Source organism: Protopterus annectens, chromosome 10.part0 (assembly GCF_019279795.1).
Source record: "Protopterus annectens isolate FY-2018-M chromosome 10.part0, PAN1.0, whole genome shotgun sequence".
Classification (NCBI taxonomy): domain Eukaryota; kingdom Metazoa; phylum Chordata; order Ceratodontiformes; family Protopteridae; genus Protopterus; species Protopterus annectens.
The window spans coordinates 1,831,595,953-1,831,615,928 of record NC_056744.1 but is presented as its reverse complement, the minus strand read 5'-3'; the positions used below and the strand labels follow the sequence as shown (position 1 = coordinate 1,831,615,928).

General features: G+C 42.0%; 2 protein-coding genes across 4 annotated transcripts in view; one reads left to right on the top strand and one right to left on the bottom strand.

Annotated features, from left to right (window-relative positions):
- DCTPP1 (dCTP pyrophosphatase 1) overlaps nt 1-3,554 on the top strand; it is a 33,133-nt gene extending 29,579 nt beyond the window's left edge. For all 3 annotated transcript variants that reach the window (XM_044086691.1, XM_044086690.1, XM_044086689.1), the window contains exon 4: nt 2,381-3,554. In XM_044086691.1, coding sequence (XP_043942626.1) covers nt 2,381-2,609 — 229 coding nt within the window. In that variant the 3' untranslated portion in view covers nt 2,610-3,554. The remainder of the gene's footprint in view (nt 1-2,380) is intronic.
- A 2,437-nt stretch (nt 3,555-5,991) lies between these two features.
- Nucleotides 5,992-19,976, bottom strand: part of LOC122814076 (septin-4-like) — a 235,701-nt gene continuing 221,716 nt past the window's right edge. The window contains exons 9-11 of the mRNA XM_044086688.1: nt 15,437-15,602; nt 10,368-10,458; nt 5,992-8,499 (exon numbers count right to left, since the gene is read on the bottom strand). Coding sequence (XP_043942623.1) covers nt 8,419-8,499; nt 10,368-10,458; nt 15,437-15,602 — 338 coding nt within the window. The 3' untranslated portion in view covers nt 5,992-8,418. The remainder of the gene's footprint in view (nt 8,500-10,367; nt 10,459-15,436; nt 15,603-19,976) is intronic.

The window sequence follows — 19,976 nt, the reverse complement described above, 5'->3', positions numbered from 1 at the left end:
CTTTTTAGACAGGTGGGACGTAAGGAGGTGGTTGTATGCTGAGTAAGGGAAATTTTGGCAAGGACACAATGAAAATTATACCCTGGTGGCAGCTCATAGGGTTGCAGAAGTACCCCAACTTTGGCAAATGGGACCTTTGTTTGAACATGTCAGGCAAAGGATGACCTGTTTGGGGTGGGGGATCAGAACCCCTCTTTTGCTGCAGTGTTTATTCTGCAAAAAAATTGAGGTATTGAACCAGACTGAGGCCTTTGTCCATCCATTCTTAAGTGATCTTACCCTAAATTGTGCTTCACAGACGGTGATTGCTTTATTTAAAGGCTGAGTAGGCGTTGGCAACGGAAAGGTTGCTGTCTCGGTAACTTGTAGCCAACTTGCTTTGTGTAAGGTGAGAGTATTCATTTCTTGGTGAGAGACTAAAGATTCTTCCTGTTTAGCTGATGAGTAGTTATCCATGGAAGGTTGTATTGTCATTTGGAGATTAAAATGTTGCATACTATTACGACTGTGTAATTGTCGTTTTTTGAACAGCATGTGACAGATGTTAGATTACAGGGAAATTTAAGAATATCTTACATGCGTTAACAAATCGTGATTTACAGTACTTATTCCTTTTTTTAAGGCTATTATGAAACCTTTGATAGAATATGGACCTTCGGTTTGTTTTTACTGAATCACAAATCTGTCAGATTAGAGTGTCTAAAAGTAAGGGCTATAAAGAGCGGCATTATAGGACTACATTAGAGAAATTCCTGTCTATTTCTTATAGATTGAGATGTGATTTGATTACTATTATGTTTTGAAATATGAAGCATTTAGTGTTTGTGTGAGGATTAATACAATTATGAAACTAGAAATAGCAACTTGTTTGAAAATAATTTAGGGATAAAAATTTGTTCTAGATTTTTTTCCATGCCAGAGCTGGTTTAAGGTGGAATTTATTGCCTTACCGCATCAGGTGTGCGGAGATGTTGGTTATACCAACAGCGATGAAGGGGTTGGGGATAGGGTTTGATCCAACTTTTGTTGGTGGCAAGCTTTTTCAAAGCCTTTCTAGGCTTTGAGCTTATCTTATGAACATTGATTGGTGTTGGGTAACTGGATACTGTACTATGGGAGTTGACTGGCATTGGGGGTAACTGGATACTGTACTATGGGAGCCGACTGGCGTTGGGGGTAACTCGATACTGTACTGTGGGAGTTGAGCAGAGTAGTTTGTCCACTGTAAGCTATGCATGCCCTTAAAGGAGATAGTTGGGAGAAAAAAACAGCATGATCCATAATAACTTCTAGTTTTATGATTCCCGAGTTGTAATTGGCTTTGTGTAGCAAGCTGTATCATTTTATGCAGTCCGTACCTTGGAGCATCTAATATCTTATCTTTGCCCATGAAGGACTGTGGCAGGAATGTGTGTAGCTTAGGTTGGGCTACCCATCTTTGTTCATGCACACCTGCTCCTCAGTAAAAATGAGCCAGAATGCTGTCAAGACCCCACCCATAAAATATATCTTGTGCTGTGCTGGCACTAATGGTAACATCTGCATTCCTACCCCAGCTGTCACTATGGTAACGTCTGCATTCCTACCCCAGCTGTCACTATGGTAACGTCTGCATTCCTACCCCAGCTGTCACTATGGTAACGTCTGCATTCCTACCCCAGCTGTCACCATGGTAACGTCTGCATTCCTACCCCAGCTGGCACTAATGGTAACGTCTGCATTCCTACCCCAGCTGTCACTATGGTAACGTCTGCATTCCTACCCTTGCTGACACTCGCCTTCTCCTTGGATGGTATCTTCTTTTCCAAGGCTGCTTCCCAAACATAGTCCTCTGGTGGTGAGGTTAAACAAACTTTTTTTTTTTTTTTTAAATGTGTTGCAGAAAACTTGACTCAGAATTGAAATTGATACCGGTTTTGCGTTGAATATTTTAAGAACTCCCTTGTTAGGGGTGAGGTAGGGGCAGCGTCTGCATTACGTCAAAGCTTGTGTGCCCTTTACAGTTGGTTGCCATTTGCAGACTGTTTGGGCCAAGCATTTAATTCTTTGTAATGGACTGCCAGTCTGGGACCAATTAACCGATATTCTGTTTACTCATGGAGTCCTGAAGGGGTTTTATGAATCCAGAGTGACCTCCTGTGATCAGGAGTGTGTTCTCAGATTTCTTCCCATAGATTGATGAGTAGCTGCTTATGGTCCAGGACACCACTGAGCAGCGTAGCGCTATTTGGTTAAGTGGCTTGCTCACAGCCTTAATCTTCTGTACCAATTGCCCCCCGACTATTTCCTCCTTCATAGCACTTAACGTTTAGATGCATTGTTGGAATTTTTTTTTCTTGGGTCTTTACTTTGTTTTAATCATATTTCCTTTTATTTGCAGTCAGTGGAAAGGAGAAGTTGCAGAGGGACTCCCTGATTGGACGGAGAAGGAACAAGAGCAGCTGGCCCATGAGCTGAGTGATGTTTTAATCTATCTTGTAGAGCTGGCTGAGAAATGCCATGTCGACTTGCCCCAAGCAGTCTTGCGTAAGGTGGAACTGAATAAACAGAAATACCCTGCTAGCAAAGTGCATGGCTTGGCTAAGAAATATACTGAATACACAGACTGATCTGACCCAGTGTTCACCCTACATTCTGTGTCATGTTTGGACCGGATTCTCTCCCCCAAGGGGAGGGGCATTGTGTGTGTGGGTAAGACTGGGGAAATGGCTGTTTTAGAGAAGTTTGCCATTTTTATAAGTTGTGTTAAAGTATGTTGGCTGCTCAACTTGCTGTTTATGAAGGGGTGGCCGTAGGCAGAGTCAGAGTTCAGTAATAGAATATAAAAATGAGTTAGGCTTGTAGTCAGTCCACACTGAGTGCAGAACTTGACTTATTTTAACCCAGTTCAGTTACTTTGTCATGGACCCTTGGAGACATGGGGGGTGCTTTACTCTTTGGCATTAAAAAAGACTCCTTAACATTAAAGCACTTGAAAATTGCACATTTTGCATTTAATTTCTTGCAACTTGTTAATCTTGCCTTCAAGAGGCCTTGAAGAACATTGAGCTTGGTTTCACACTGTATGAGTGGAGCAAGCTTGTTGATCTTTTTTAAAATTCATATTTTGTTGTAACGTTTTATTTTTTTCAATTGTGATGCTTTCATTTTGTCAGAAGGCAGCATGTTTGGGGGACATGTAGTGTATGCTTAGAGGGCGTTGGGACCCCCTGTCAATTAAAAATCTATGTGGCCAGTCATGGTCACACTTGTGCCTTGCAGTGCTTCCCTCTGCACTTTCATAAGCTGCTTCAAAGACTATGTCTGGTGTTACATTTCTGTGAGGGATGAATAGTGCATTATCACTGACCTTGGGAAACAAATAATAGTGCATTATCACTGGCCTTAAAAACTAGCAAGACAAACTCAAGATTATTTAACATTGAATTCTGAGTTTTTAAATGCCTACTTTTGTTTGATAATGTAGGTAGATAGTAAAATAGTTTTGTATGAAGTTTTTTTAAATGAAGGCAACAGTTTGTCGTCAAGAAACTAATAAAATTGTGCAACTGAAATGTCCCTGCCTTTTTTTGTCTTAAATATTTCACTGCTTTACTGTGTCAGCTTGGTATGGGGAGCGATTTTCATCAGCACTGCTGCAACGGACTGTGTTAGGGAAGAATTTGAGGTTGTGGGGGCAGAGATTCTCCTTGGCAGCGGGAATTTTCTCCAGGGTTTTGTACCAGAACATTCACTTTTGTGATTACAACTGATAATTCTTGCAAATTCCCGCTGTACTTGGTGTAGAGTGAGAAGACGCTTCATAGATTTGTATTGTGTAAGCGCCAAATTGTTTGTTTTTGTGTGCATTGCTTTAGATGACCGTATGTACATAGTCAGTTTCTAGTAACACAGATTAGCTGGATAATGAAATATGTAGAAGGTTGGAGTCCAAGCAGGTGTAGTAGACCACATTATTGTACTAACCAGGGCAAGTAGTATGTGGGGAAACAAACTCTCTATTTAGCTAAGAGTCTGAACAGAATACTTCAGATATAGGGTTCCTTCCTTCACCATTTCAGAAGCCAAATGTCTGAGCCTGTTTACTGTCCAGTGAGGTACCCTAATGGCTGAGCCTGGTTATTGTCCAGTGAGGAACCCTAATGGCCGAGCCTGGTTACTGTCCAGTGCAGGTGTATCTGCTCATGGTACATGTAGTTAGTGATGAAATGTATTGCTGAGCAGTGGGCAGCTGGGTGTTGCACCTCTAGGCATAGGGTCTCTCTGGTGTTCAAGCACTGTAGCCTGGTCACTGTCCAGTCCTGGGACTGTACCAGGCAGGTGAGAGGAAAGGGGAGTTTGGCCTGGCACTAAAGTAAATATTCTGTCTTGCAAGAATGACTGAAGGCTTGTTTCTAATCCCCCACTCTAATTGTTTGCTACTGGAATGGAGGAAATGAAAAAGGGCTCGAGAATGAAGCAGGCTTGTTGGTCAGCATTTGGGTCACAAAGGAAGCTTCACTAGATGTATCAGTGTGGTGAAGCCTGGGCTTTCCATACTCCACGTGGTACTTAAACTTGTGTACAAATAGTACTAGGGACTAAAGCCCCCTATCTGTCCCCTCATCTTCCACAAACATTTTGCAGCGCAGGGAAGTCTTCAGTTTCCCCCACCTCACACTGTCTCTAAAAATGGGGAGCTTCAGTGTCTCATCCTTCACTGGCAATTCTACATCATTATGCAGAAGCCTGTACTGTCCTTTTCCCACATTGCACTTGGCCCTGGCTGTAGAAAAAGGGGGCACTTGGTGCTGTCCACCTCCTTGCATTTCACCAGCACCAAGTACATCCCATTCTGGGAATACCTGCACTCTACCTGTCCCTGAGTATTCTGGTTTCACCATCACACACTACTGTTAGTACCCCACCATTTGCCATCAGTTAAATACATCAGTGTGGAGAAGCCGTCATTGTTCCTGTCCTACATATCTGCTCCTGTGCGTAAATCAGAACTTCAGTTCCCATTGCAGTCATTTCTCACCTTTCACTAGCAAGGACTTTGAACTCCACCTGAGGTGCTGTGCAGTGTATAGAAATGCTGGTGAAAGGTAAGGATCTGACTGCACTGGGGATTAAAAACCTCTGCTTGTACATGGGGGCAGTGCAGATGTTGACTTTAATTGCTGCTGTACATTGGGGGAGAGTGAAAATCAGGTACTGCAGAGATCTGTGTTCTGTGTTTGAGATGCAGCTCATTTGCTTTGTGTGTTGGACAGAAGTAGGTTTACAAGATGCTCAATAATCATTCTACTGCTATTAGACTAAGTAACCATTCCACTTCAATGAATTAGGGTCTGACTGCAGTAAATTAGATGTCAATATCAAACCTTTATTTAAAATTCACAGCAACTGTTTACAATTCTTTTTACCAAGATAAACAGCAATAATAAAATAATGAAGTGCAAATTAATTTTGTTCTATCCTGATATTAGCAAGCTAACTATGTACAGCAATATTTTTCAGAAATGCTTAACTCCTGAACATCTTTGGCCATGGCTAATACTTGCATAATCCTGGCTTGAACTTTTTTGGAAATTGATCAGGAAATGCTGCACAGTAGAGCTTTGGAAGGGCAAAGAATGTGTACCCCTGAAACTGAAAGGTATATGTAGTCATTTTGTCACTAGTAATTGCAGCTTGGCCAGTTGTGTTGTCTCTGGCATTTTTTTTTCTCTCACATCCTGCATGAGTGTTTATTAAAGCAAGTTCATTTTCTTGCTACATGGTTGAGGTGGAATTTCCTTATATTAACTTCAGAGCAGAGTTTAGCAAGCCGCGGTGGTGCAGCGGTGGCATTGTCGCCTCATAGCAAAAGGTTGTCCCATTTGATTCTCGGCTGGAGCACCTTCTGTGTGGAGTCTGCATGTCCTCCCCGCGGTAGAGTGGCGTTCAAAAGACATGCGTGAATGGGCGTGCCTTCGTTGATTTTTTTTTATGGTGCCGAGGTGCCAGCCCAACGCCCAACCTTCAACTGTCCATAATTAGTGGACTGGAGTTCCACTTTGGCGACCCCTAACCGGGAATAGCCGAAAGAAAAACAACAACTTCAGAGCAGAGTTTGACTTGCGCATATTCCACGTGTCCCCTTTTACTTGAGCAGAGGGGAGGACACTGGTACCATAACTGCTAATAAGTGGCACAGGTGCACTGTTTGTGGCTTGTCCTTTGGTGGATATAATTGATGCCAGACATTGCCTACCATGCAGTGGTATTAGGTTGTCTGAGTTGGGATCTGGCTGTTGGGAGTAGGAATGGTGGAGGCCAGGCCCATGTGCCAAAATGCCATGCGGTATATGCTTTTCGGAAGTTAATTTGGGATTGTGACTAGCCTCACTCTGTTGTAAATTATGGAGCTGGAAGAATTTTTTTAATTACAGACTATTGAAAAAGTGTGCTGTTTAGAAGTCTGCACTGTCTTAGGGGTGGGGGGGTGGGGCTTCCATCTGGAAGGTGATGTACTTAATGTGTAATTCTTGAAATCATGGCTGCACCTTTATTTAGCAGATGCTGAGATGAGTCCCTTGGTGTATTTAAGGGAAGGTGCCATGTACTTGCCACCTAGATTAAAGTAGGTGGTGAATGAGGGAATCAGAGGTGAGACATGAAAAGGCTACTGATCTAGATGTTAGTCTAGCATTGTAGAACAGTGACGGATTAGTTTAAGGCAGAGTCTTGGATTATCAAACTGCTTTTATGGATGAATTGCAACAGGGCAGACTCTGGTCACTGGTGTAAGTGCAGTGCCATCTTTAGCTGATGCTAGTGGTGTCGCAGGACAGATTAATGAAAGCAGGGGACATTTCTCACTATGACCTCATGTACTTTATTTGGGAGCAGCAGTGCATGGAATCTAGGCCCATAAATGACACTGATTAGAACTAAGTTGATTCAAACTGTCTTGTCACTGGAAAGCTAAGCTTTGTAGGGCGACTTACTGGGTCACTGCAGTTAGACCAAGTCCAAATAGACACCTCACTTTAGCTGTGGATGTTGAGAGTATCCAAGATCAGACTCTGTGGGTTCTGGTAGCTGGCATATAGCAGTGAATCTCGACAGTGAAGAGCAGTGTTGGGGGTTACTTAGTATTGCCCGTGCTGTCTCAATTCCTGTATAGAAGGGCTACCCAGTTGTGAAATTCACTACTGCCAAACTGTGGATTTCAGGATAATGGTATGATCGTGCCAGATGGTTGGGGGTAATGGTATGATCACTGATGCCAGCTGGTGTGGGGGTAATGGTACCGTCACTGATGCCAGGTGGTGTGGGGGGATAATGGTACGGTCACTGATGCCAGGTGGTGTGGGGGTAATGGTACGGTCACTGATGCCAGGTGGTGTGGCGGTAAATGGTACAGTCACTGCCAGGTGGTGTGGCGGTAAATGGTACAATCACTGATGCCAGGTGGTGTGGGGGTAGTGGCATGATTGAGCACTGATTCTAGGTGGAATTGATACTGTTTGGAATTGATGGTGACACATTGTGTGCCACCTGCTAGTGATGGCACTTTTGGGTTTTGCAGTTGACAGTGTTGGAACAGCTGCCTTTAATAGGTGAGGCACTGGAAAGTTGATGCTGGCTTGCCCATCCCAGGGTGGGAGATTAATATAGTTCCTGCTAGAGGAGCACCATATGGGGGAAGGCGTTTTAACGTGCAGTCACAAGACTAGTGGGAACCCAGCTAAGGAGGGCATCATGCCCCACTATTAGCAGCTGTGGGGAGTACTGTAGCATTTCTGTCTGCCAACATTTGTAAGGAATTGGGAGAATAAATCACTTGGTCCTCTCAGGGTACTGGTCCCTGACCCTTGACTTCTGCTTTCCGTGATCCAAGATTAAAACTTGAGTAACAGGAGGAATGAATGGGCAAAGATCGGGTAGGGGTGGGTCAGGGCCAAAAATAAAGGTAATAAAGATGGTAAAAGGTAGAGAGGGATTAACACTAGATGGTGATGAAGTGCATTTTGGCTTTGGATGCCATTTGTAGATGGACATAATTGTGTACAAAATAACATTTGTTTTTAGTTGTAAGTTTTCTGTTTTTAAAGCCACAAAGAATTTATATGTTCTGATAGTTGAGCATTTTCTGATTGTTGCTTTAGAATTGTTCACCCCACTCGGTCCCTGACTTTTACTGTTTATACATTTCAATCCATTTTATTTATTTCTTGCAGGTTAATCAATGAAGCATGTTCTAGAAATTAGATGTGCAAGTTTGTCCAAATGCACCATTATTCACAAATTTGTAGGTCGGAGTTTAACTTGTGCCTTTGTTCGTCCATCATTGTGAGCTTCCTGTTTTGGGGAAAATTGAATGTCAGTCTTGAGTACAACGTCCAAGAAGAAAACCTTTGCTTGTGTTGTCTTTTCTTCACTGAAGGCTCAAAGTGAGTCTGACTGCTCAGCCTGGCTCTGCTGCATCTGTTGTTGCATCTTTGCAAGCATTTCTTGCATGCGACGTAGCTGGAGAGAGAAAAACAAAAGTTTCATATTCACAGGTGGTGGTTCAGTTTAATTTGATTAACTTTGATTTTCTGTATTACTAAATGGCTCAAGAAATATTTAATGAAAAATTATTGCTACTATTTCAGCAATCATTATGTAACAATCTATGCTTCAGACCTTTATACAATGAGCACAACCTTGGCTACCTAATCGAAATGTTATTGAGTTTAGCTTTGTCTCACTTGCAGTGTGTGTGTGTGTGTGTGTGTGTGTGTGTGTGTGTGTGTGTGTGTGTGTGTGTGTGTGTGTGTGTGTGTGTGTGTGTGTGGGGGGGGGATTGAATTAAATACAGCACTATTTGTTAAACGTTCATCCCCATGGAAGTGACATAAAAGTGAGCCTGATGTAGTTAATGGAGAACTCTGCCCTTCAGACCTTTTGTTATAGTGACAGAATGTGATTTATTATAACTGCACTGTAGGAGCTGAATGATGCAGTGCACATCCAATAGTCAACTCGCATTTAGCTGTCGTTGCATGCACTGCTTTACAAACCTCCTTGCTATATTGGATGATGCATGAGCGTGGACATGCAGTCTCAGTTGCATGTGTTAAATGCTGCATAAACTACAGAAAAAACAGAAGCAGCGACTTCGCAGAGCACACAGCAAACTAAAACTTTTAAGTGCTTTTCATCTTAAAACCAATGCCAGACTTCATCAGATAAAACCTGGCCCACAAAAATGCAGAAGGTTTTATGCAAAAATCATGCCCCACCTCATAATGACATCTTAAAGGCATACAAAACCATAGCGCATATCAAAAAATATATTTAAATATGTACTTATAAAAACTTTTTAATAATAGTGAGACTTTCATTGTCAAACAATCAAGTTAAAATTTTAAATGCTTTAAGTATGAGAACTAGTAATAGACTATGTTTCATTAAGTTGGAAAGGTATCGGCGTATAAATGTACTGGCCAAAAACAGTTCGCTCATTTGCAGCTGCCTGATTCGATCGTGGAGGAAGTTGGAGTGGTTTCCTTCCACCTTGGTAGGAGTAGTTTTTAGGATTACATTGGCAAACTTGATGTGGGGATTAGAGGGCAGCAGGACATTATGGGAGAGGGAGGAGCCAGAGCCTTGGATCCATCTGTTGAATGTTGCCGGTTCGGATCCAGTGTTGGATCCTAGACCCTATGGTGATTGAAGACGTAGGATAACAGATGTCAAGTTATGTTAAGTATGTAGCTTTTTTTTTTTTTTTTTTTTAACATTTTAATTTTTGTTTTTGAAATGTTTTGTATTAAACCCAAGCTGAGCCTGAAAATTGGTCAATATTGATCAGTGCTCTACCCTGGTAAATAAATATAAACAAAATAAAATACTTCCCTTTTGTATTGTGCAGCATCATGTCTGCATGAGCGGAGTTTATTGTGTCCATCTATGCCAGTCCTTATTTGTATGGGCTATGTATGCTACATTATAACTTGTTAGGCAATCGTTATCTGTGACTTTTAGTCTCCAAGTAGTAGCCTGCCATGTGATATACTGATCCGGATAATCTTTCTTACTAATGACTTATTTTTATAAAAGTGTGGGTGGCCTTTATTATAGTGGTCCCATACATGATCTGCATTGTTAGTGTTGCCGGCTGTTCACATGTATATTTGCATGTGTTGTATACTTAGTTGGCAGTGTGGAGCAGTAAAATGTGATCTTTGCTGCAGTTGTAATTTGTGCAACTAAGATTTTTACATGTCTTTGTTTTATGCTAATTTACTTCAATATTAAGAAATGTAGGCCTGTTACTGGAACCATATGTGTCTATCTTGCTTAGCAAAGAAAGATAAATACTGTCTCTCTCCCATGACAGCTTCACTCACCTCTTCATCTTTTTCCCGGATGAGTTTCTCAGTTTCAGACAAAGGCAGAATTTGAATGGGTAGATCTGTAACACTCTGGCGAGACAGCTTGCTGCAAAGAAAAAAAAATTAGAACGATCATGTCTCTTGGATTGCTTGGTCCCCTTATTTGGTTCTCCAGCGAACCTTTTATTTGGTTTGTTTTTATCTCCTGGATTGCTTGCTTAATTATCATAAATGCCAAACTGCTTTTGTCCTTAATATCGTCAAATGGTTGCTGATTGCTTTATATTGTTGTGCACTTAGGAATTCTATCCTGCATCACAGTGCAGTCATGCAGATGTGTAATGGAACACCTGCTACATGCAAGACAGTGAAATTCTTCAATGTTAAATGTACATTAATGGTACTGTGGCAGTGTATAGTGGGTCATATGTACGACGTAGCAGTGTAATGCACACAAAATGTTGTCTTGTGTATGGTTGTAGTGTAATGCATGTGATAGTGGTACTATATTTGAGATGGAAGTGTGGCATAATATCTGAACAGTGAGGATATTGCTATAATTGTGAAGTATGTTTTAATACTGTGGTATTGTGTAGTATAGTATAGTAGAGTGATCATGTGGAATTGTAATGCTTGCACTATAGTGTGGTAGGAGTGTTGTCCTACAGTATAAAACATGAAGTACTGTGTCAGTGTTTGGTAAGGTAGTGCATGCTGTAGTGGTACTGTGCAGTATGATAGCAGTGTAATGCTGCAACAGAGCATTTAGTGGTAGTACTGTGGCAGTGAGGGGTGTGTGTATGACAGGACTTGCTGTAGTGGTATTGTACAGTATGATACTGTGGAAATGCACGTGAACACAAGCACTCGGGTCACTCCAGCACAGGTACACATATGACTCTGTCATTGTTCATGTTGGTGTGAATGACCTGAGACGTACCTCCCTAGACTACATGAAGAGACATGGAGGAGCTCTCTGATCATGTAGCCCAGGCTGGTATGACTCTGACCCTGAGTAGCATCCTGCTCTCACCAAGAATGATACCTCCAGTATAAAGACAAAGTGATCAATTTCAACAATTGGCTAAGCTTCTGGTGTCATTTAGAGGAGATCCAGCGTCTGTCAGCCTGGGACGACATGCTCGACAAGCCGTGTTGCTTCGCAAGAGATGGCTTACACCCATCACCCCTAGGCTTTCAAATACTAGCCAAGGCTCTTGCTGCCCCCATAGTGCCTTTTTTAGGCAAGGCTCAAAAGTCAAACCCACCTCCGTAAACAGCACGATTAACAAAAAATTGAGGGTTTTGCTACTCAATGCCAGGAGTTTAAAATCTTAAAATGCATGCGCTCAAAGCACTCCTCAGTATGGAGAACGTCGACATCTGTGCAGTAACTGAAACCTGGCTCAAGGCTCCAGAGAGCACCCCAGCACTACTGGGCTACAACTCATACCACACGTTTCGGCCACAGAATACGGACCGAAACACAAAAGGAGGGTGTGTATCTATATTCATCAAGGATACTCACACCTCTAGGTTAGTGGTGCAGCATGATACCTCTGAGATCATCCATGTGCAACTAACAAATCTGCAGTGCAAATTGTGGCCTGCTACAGATAACCCTCCATGACCAAGGACTACCACTCCACCTTTCTGGAGACACTGGAAAACATGAAGGTCCTACCAAACACCCTGATATTGGGCGATTTCAATTACCCTACCATTCACTGGGAAAACTACTCTAGTACAAATTCCCAGGCCCAGCGCTTCCTGGAATTCATCATCTCAAATGCTCTGGATCAGCTGGTAAACTCCCCTACCAGAGGTGAAAAATATGTTGGACCTGGTCATCACCAACATGGGCGACAGGTGTTCCACACCGGAGGTCAACCTGTCACTGGTTAGGTCAGACCATAACTAATCACTCTGGATGTCCACACCCCACCACCACCCCCAGCTAAGGAAACCACAGTAAAAAACTTTTCTAAAGCAAACTTCACCTTACTTAAGACAGAGGTGGTAAGTTTCACAGCCCCCACACTAAAGGATAACGCTGCCTATGATGCAAAAACCTTTTACAAATGCACTCTGAGCACCTACAAGGATGTATGGATCGTGCCATCCCTAGCAAAACCAAGACTCACTCTAAGAAAAGGAAACCAGTTTGGTGGACCCTTGCAATAAACAGGCTATACAATAGAAGGAGGAAACTAGTTCAGAAAAAAAGCAAATCCCAAGAAGGAAAGACATCTCTGATTAGTATCGGTAAGAAACTGAGGTCCCTCATGAAATCATCTAAGGCTAACTTCGAAAGAAAAATAGCCAAGGATTCAAAAGATAACCACAAAGCCGCCTTTAGCTATGTTAAGAATCTAAGTGGCAACTCACAGGTATGCACTGAACTAGTGCAAAATAGCACAAAATATACTGAACCTACTGATATTGCCAACAACCTGGCAGATAGATTCAGTGCAAACTTCACTGCCCTCTCGCCTCCAAAAGGGCCCACGACAATACCGGAAAAGTGCAATGTCCCAAAAATCACAGGCGGACAGGTGAAAACAGCCCTTTCAAAAGCCAAAACACAGTGTCAGTGGGACCAGATGGTGTGTCTGGCTGCATCTTGCACGAACCACAGAACGAACTAACCTCCCACCTAAACACGCTGTTCAGCCTCAGCCTCTCCACAGGCTACGTGCCCATAGAATGGCGCATAGCAATGGTTATTCCTCTCCACTAAAGTGGGGCCACAACCAACCCTGGTAACTATCGCCCCATAAGCCTGATTAGCCTGGTCTGCAAGGCTATGGAGTGCATCATCATGGAACTCATTAACAAAGACATTGGGAACCTCCAAACACTTGACCTGACCCAGTTTGGCTTTAAGGACAGATCATGCCTACTAAACCTGGTTGATTTCTATGAGACAGCCACCAAGGCCATAGACTAGGGAAAGCTGGTTCACACAGCCACCCTTGACCTCGCCAAGGCTTTCAACACCATTCCCCACTCGGGTATTACAGAAAAACTCACCAGCCTGAACATAAGCCCCTATGTCACGAGATGGGTTGCCAACTGGCTTACAGACAGAACTCAAATGGTAAGAGTAGCAGGCTCCAGGTCCGACACTAAACCAGTCCCAAGTGGTGTCCTGCAAGGCTCAGTCCTGAGACCCCTACTGTTCGGCATATACTTTTCAGAAAGTACAGGCAAACACAGGAGGACTATGGCTAACCAAGTTCGCCAATGACTGCAAACGGAGTCATAATTGACTCTCCGGCTGACACGGACATCCACCAAAAGGGCGTTACTGAGATGGACACCTGGTGTCAGTCATGGCCTCCAGCTAAATGCCAAAAAATGCATAGTCATCCCATTTGGGAAAACACCCACAAATTACCACATAGGTGGCAGCCCCCTTAATACAGAAGAGGTAAGAGATTTGGGGACCCAGGTAGATAGTAATCTCTCCTTTGACAATCATATTGCCAAAGTAGTTAGGAAATCCTTCTATGTGGCCCATCTAATTACTATAGGGTTCACATCTAGAAAGAAAGAGGTTATAGTGCCCCTCTACTCGTCACTCATTCGACCCTTCATAGAGTAAAATGCCCCATTTGGGATGTACCTCACAAGACACTTCCAGCAGCTGGAAAGACCACAAAAGTACCTCACCAAGAGGATTACTGGTCTCCGACATATGTTCTATGCAGCCCGACTGAAAAAACTCCGGCTGTACTCCATGGCATATCGCTTACTCAGAGGTGATCTCTGCCTGACTTACAAAGCCATGTCCAACTCAGAATTGATGGACATGCTCCACCTAAAGAAATCCCAAGTCTTTGTGAGCCACTTGCTCAAGTGAGCTAAACCTCACCACAACAATAAATACAACATGCTGGAGGATAGATTCCTGTCACAGAGACTCCCCATGCTTTGGAACAAAATTCCAAATTACATCAGGCAGTGCCCCTCACTAACACTCTTCAAGAGAAACCTTGACGAGTGGAGGATGGGTAACAGAAAATACACCCCTGGGATCACTTCATTGGCTCTTCTTGACAGAGGATCAGTTAATTAATCAATGGGGTGGCGAAAGCTGACACACTGGCTAGGCTTATAAATGCCCTCGGGCAGATAGCATAGTACCTACCTATGAACTTATGAAAACACACACACACTGTTTGTTTGGTGTGGGAGCAGTGTAGTATTGCATGGTTGTGTCTAGTTACATTGTGGTGCATACAGTATGCAGTGTGGTATTGTATGATGTAGTGGCACCCGACATTTTGTGGTACAGTGACATAGAAACTTAATACACAACATGGCATGTAGTATTGCAGTATAAAGCATGCTGTGGTAGTACTGTGTAGAGTAATAGTGCAGTGATAGGGAAGTGTAATGCACACACAGCATTTAGTGCAGTCACACTGCTTTAGTGGTACCGTGGCAATCTGCAACAGGGTAAAAGAGTTTAATATGCAGCGAAGTGGAAGCACAGGCAGCAGTACAAATAGTGGCATGATGAGGGTGTTGTGTTGTGCTGGTAACTGCTTAACGTTTACATGGTTTAACAGGCATTGGATGAAGATTGTGTGGCAGTTGACAATAAGATTATGGCGGTTTGCCATGATGTTTGACCAACAGGTTTTACATGCTACTTCTGTGATGACTTCTGCATGTAACAGACACTTTTCCATATGTATTTTGTCATGTTACTTTTCTTTGACACCGTCTTACCCAACTGCATGTGTAAATTACCCAACTGCATGTAAAAAAAAAAAAAAAAAAAAAAAAAAGTGCCCTTACTTCCCTTTTGCCATCTTTCACCCTAATAGAACAGCCCACGTACCCCTGCGTAAGTCTTCTCAGAGTTAGTGGTTGTGTTGTATACACATACTTGTCATGTCACCCCCAGAAGTCATCTCCCAGTTATATTGTGGCTGTGCTGTATACATACTTGCGTCATATACCCTCAGAATAACTCCTCTCCCAATTATGTCATGGTTGTGCTGTGTACTTGCAGCATGTACCCCCAGAATAAATCCTCTCCCAGTTATATCATGGTTATACTGTATACGTACTTGCGGTTGCTGCGGTCCTTTGCCACAGTGCGAGTTAGGCTCTGGATACACTGAGCACGGTAGTTTTCATAATGAATCTCTTGTGTTACATCCTTCAGATCCTGCATGTGCGTTTGGATCAACATGTTGCGTAGTTTGGTAAAATCACAGTGCGTAGGATTGTCAACTAGGGATGTAAAATATCAATTTAGAGTCAGCACATTACCTATGAACCTTTAGCAAGAAAAAGCAACATGTACACAAACATTCATCTTATTCTCCTTAATAGTATGAGATGCTCAAAAACAATCTCAAGTTCTTTAAACATTGATTTGCTTTCCTTGGTTGATAAAAAAAAAAAAATATTTAAATCTTTTAATGTGGACATAACAAAATGAAATGGGCAGGGTTGCTACGTAACTTTGTTACTATGTCAGTGATGCATATGTGAAACATAAGTTGATGCTTTTTGGAAGGGGAGCAGGACTGGTCATTTAGTAGGTGCTCCTCTTTCTCCAGAACAGGACGTACTGGTATTCCCTGAGGTACAGGCTAGGGCAGAGTTTTGCAGTTCAGAGAATATGAAGATGAGGAGTTGTGGTTGTGTACCCCCCTTGACAGAGTGTAACATGGTATAATATACAGATTATGTATGATTATGTCCTCATAGTGCCACATGCTTCAGGGGGTTTGCTTCTCCCTGTGTATTGTCTGTCACTGAGAACATGCAGATTTGTCTGTGCCTTACTGTGGCAGTCAGGGACTCTTGCGAAGGATGCATTCAGCTGTAGATCATGTGGCACAAGTAAATGCTAAACCTTAAAAACGTGTCAGGCTGCCAATCACATGACCCACTCCCCTGCGATTATCAAATTCGCTGTTAAATGTCTGTAATTCATGCATTAACTTGCAGTCCTGAATCACTGACTGACGCATACTCCTAGTTTTCATCTTTGGATTTCCAGGTTAAATAAAAACCAGCATTAGAAAAGACAAGTGAGTATGCAAGATACTAAAGTGAAAAAAAAATACATAAAGCTCCTGCAGATACAGCTAGCCCAAGTTTTTCCTCCATTACTTTCATATCATTGGACGTTAATCTAGCATTGCTCATTTTTGGTTTGATGAAAACCTCTGTAAAATATTTTGTGGTTTATCCACCACTTTCTGACCATTTATTTTTACTGCTTTTCTTGATGCAGGATTCTCCTTGTATGTGCTACTGACTGATTGTGTGGTGTGCGTACTGAATAAGCTGTGCTATCGCTTAAAGCACTGACCAGTAGTGTGGTGTACAACTGAATAAGCTATGCTAGCTGGGAGTGCTATCAGCAATAACATAGCTTATTCAGTTTATGCTATCGCTGACAGCACTCACCGATAGTGTGGTGTACATACTAAATAAGCTATGCTATCACTGACAGCAGATCATGCTCAGTGAATCCATCAATCATGAATGCCTTAACAGGGTAAATGGCTTTTTACAAACAAAACACTCTAGACTGGGGGTGGATGATAGTCTGTTTCTCCAAGCCAAGATACAGAAAATATAATAAATAGTGAGAAACCCCTCTGCAATGGGATTTTACCCCCACAAGAATGGTCATGGAAAATAAGCTTTTTATGCCATTTCGGTGTTGTGGTTGCAGGTGAACTCTTTATGCTCTTGGGATGTGAGGGGCTGTACCATTGTGATGATGGAGTGATAAGCTTAATAAACAAGCCTTGCATTAGTCACTGGGTGATGTACATAATTGGTACCATGCCATTACTAACAGAATAGTATGCATAATGAAGAAGCTGTTACATCACTTATGTCAGTAATTGTATCAGGAATGTGGTGGTCCCCCTTCAAAGTTTAAGAGCCTGTAACACCTAGCTATCTCCACTTCTCATCTTGCTCTTGTATTCATACACAAGTCATAATTCCTAAAGATTCGTACGAGAGATTTCCTTTTATTGTAAATATAAATTCACCATCCATCTTTTGCTCCACTCAGTCAGTGACTATACCCACCCCACTAATCACCAACTGTTTCACTGTTTACCTGCTTCTTTCATAACCTTAAATGTGTTCCTCAGTTTGCAGGCTATGCTTGTATTTCGTTTCCTGCTTCCTGCTTGTGAATGCAGTATAAACATTCCTTTTTCATTTTTGAATTCCACAGCTTATTTTATGTACAATTTAACCTTTTAAAACATTTATTACATTGTATGTACTGTTTTTGAGATTGTATTATGCACATACTTGTTTTACAATATTTATATTCCAGTTTGTTTATGTATGCATGTATATATTTACTTTTCAGTTTTTGTATACATGCACACTGCATTTTGGAGATTTTCTGCCTTGGCCTTTGTTGTAAAGGGTTATATTTTGTACCCAGTCAGACCATCCTGGTAAACAAATGCTAATAAATCAATTTTAATTTCTCTCATGTGGAAACTTTTCTTTATAAGGTATTACTGTGTTACAAGAATTTTTGGTACTTTGGACAACTGAAGATATTGGCCTGTGCTAAAATTGCATAACTAAATTTTGTGTACTTGTGTAACATTTGAAATAGTGTATTTTCCTTGTACTTGTGCCTTGCACCCAGCTTGTGACTGAAAAGGGTCAAAGGACCAGCTCACCTACTTGAAGGAAGGAATATGTGACTTCTCCTTTGGTAACCATTTTGGAATAATTTAGTACAGGAGTTCTTTTCTGACTCGTTTCACACCATTAGCCCCCACCTCTTTTTTCCTCCTCTCTTTCTGTCTCCACCTCCCATCATTAATATGCAATGTCTTGTTGCCTGACTCTAGTTGCAAAGCATCTGATTTGTCTTGGACACACTAGAAATCTGTATTAGGGAGTGTACACACCCCTGAGGTGCTAAATGCTACAAATGTCCTGTAAATGACATGATGGGTGTGAAGAGAGCAGTTTAACACATCTGTATTAGGGAGTGTACACACACCTGAGGTGCGGGTGTGAAGAGAGCAGTTTAACACGTGCCTTGTATTTTATTTTATATGAACCACCTTTTCATTATTGTTGCCACTGTAGTAATTGCATAAGATCTAAGAAAAAGTATTTCATGCAACTATTTTTGTTTTTCAGTGCAAGCTTCATGGTGTATATGGGCATGGTATTAAAAGCTGTGGTGGTCTATTGCTTCTGAATACCAACTTTTCATTCATTAACATACAAACCACAGATAATGACAATGTTGTACCTGCTGTAAGATATCATTGCCTTTGTACCTGCTGTAAGATATCATTGCCTTTGTACCTGCTGTAAGATATCATTGCCTTCTATATATCGTAAGTAGATTCTGCACACCATCTGCTCTAAGAACCACCTGCCTTTCCCTGTATGTCACAGATACTGTTATCAGATGCACCTTCCTTTCATAATAAACCACAAGTAGAGACTGTGCCACACCTGCATTTCCAAGTAGATATTGTGCTGCAAGATGAACCTGCCTTTCCTGATAAACTACATGTTGAGACTGTGCCACACCTGCTGTTCATAATAAACCACAGGTTGAGACTGTGCCACACCTGCTTTTCATAATAAACCACGGGGATAAACCACGCCACACCTGCTTTTCATAATAAACCACAGGGATAGACCATGCTACACCTGCTGTAAGGTGCACCTGCTTTTCATAATAAACCACATGGATAGACCACGCCACAACTGCCTTTCCCTGTACATCACAAGTAGCTATTCTGTAAGATGTACCTGGCTTTCATAATAAACCACAGATAGCAACTATGCTACAGCTGCTGTAAGATACATCTCCCTTTCTCTGTATGCCACTAGTAGAATCCATGCCACACCTGCTGTAAGGTACACCTGCCTTTCACCACATAACACAGGTAAAGAATGTGCCACCCCACTGTAATGTGCACCCTTTTCACCATATATCCCAGATAGATAAAGCTATAAGATACTCCCATTTTCACTGTATATGATAGGTAGAGGTTACGCCAAACCTGTTGTATTATGTACCTGCCTTTCACCATGTAACACCTGTAGAAACTGTCATGCCTGCTGTATTATCCACCTGCTTTTTACCATATTCCAAAGGTCATACACCTGCTTTTCACTGTATACCAAATACACAGATTGTACCACACCTACTATAACGTACACCTCCTGACTTTCACAGTATTCCATAGTTGAAGACTGCCACACCTGTTGTAACACACCTTTCATTGTATTCCATAGGTATAGACTCTGCTACATCTGCTGTAACGTACACCAGCCTTTCACCAAATACCAGAGGCAGAAACTGCAACACACTTGTCTTTTGCCAAATACCGCAGGTAGAGAATGTGCCACACCTGCCTTTCACCACAGGTAGAGACAGTGTCATGTCTGCATTTTACTATATGGTACAGGCAGTGTGTGACTGCAGTGTATACATGCATTGTGAAAAACCTCACTGTTGGTACAGTGCATTGGAAATGGACATGTATGTGGTTTTCTACTGTAGACTCCCAGTTTTGACTAACCATTTTATAACTTTGTTTCATTTCTTTGAAAGAGTCACCTGCTTGCTATTAA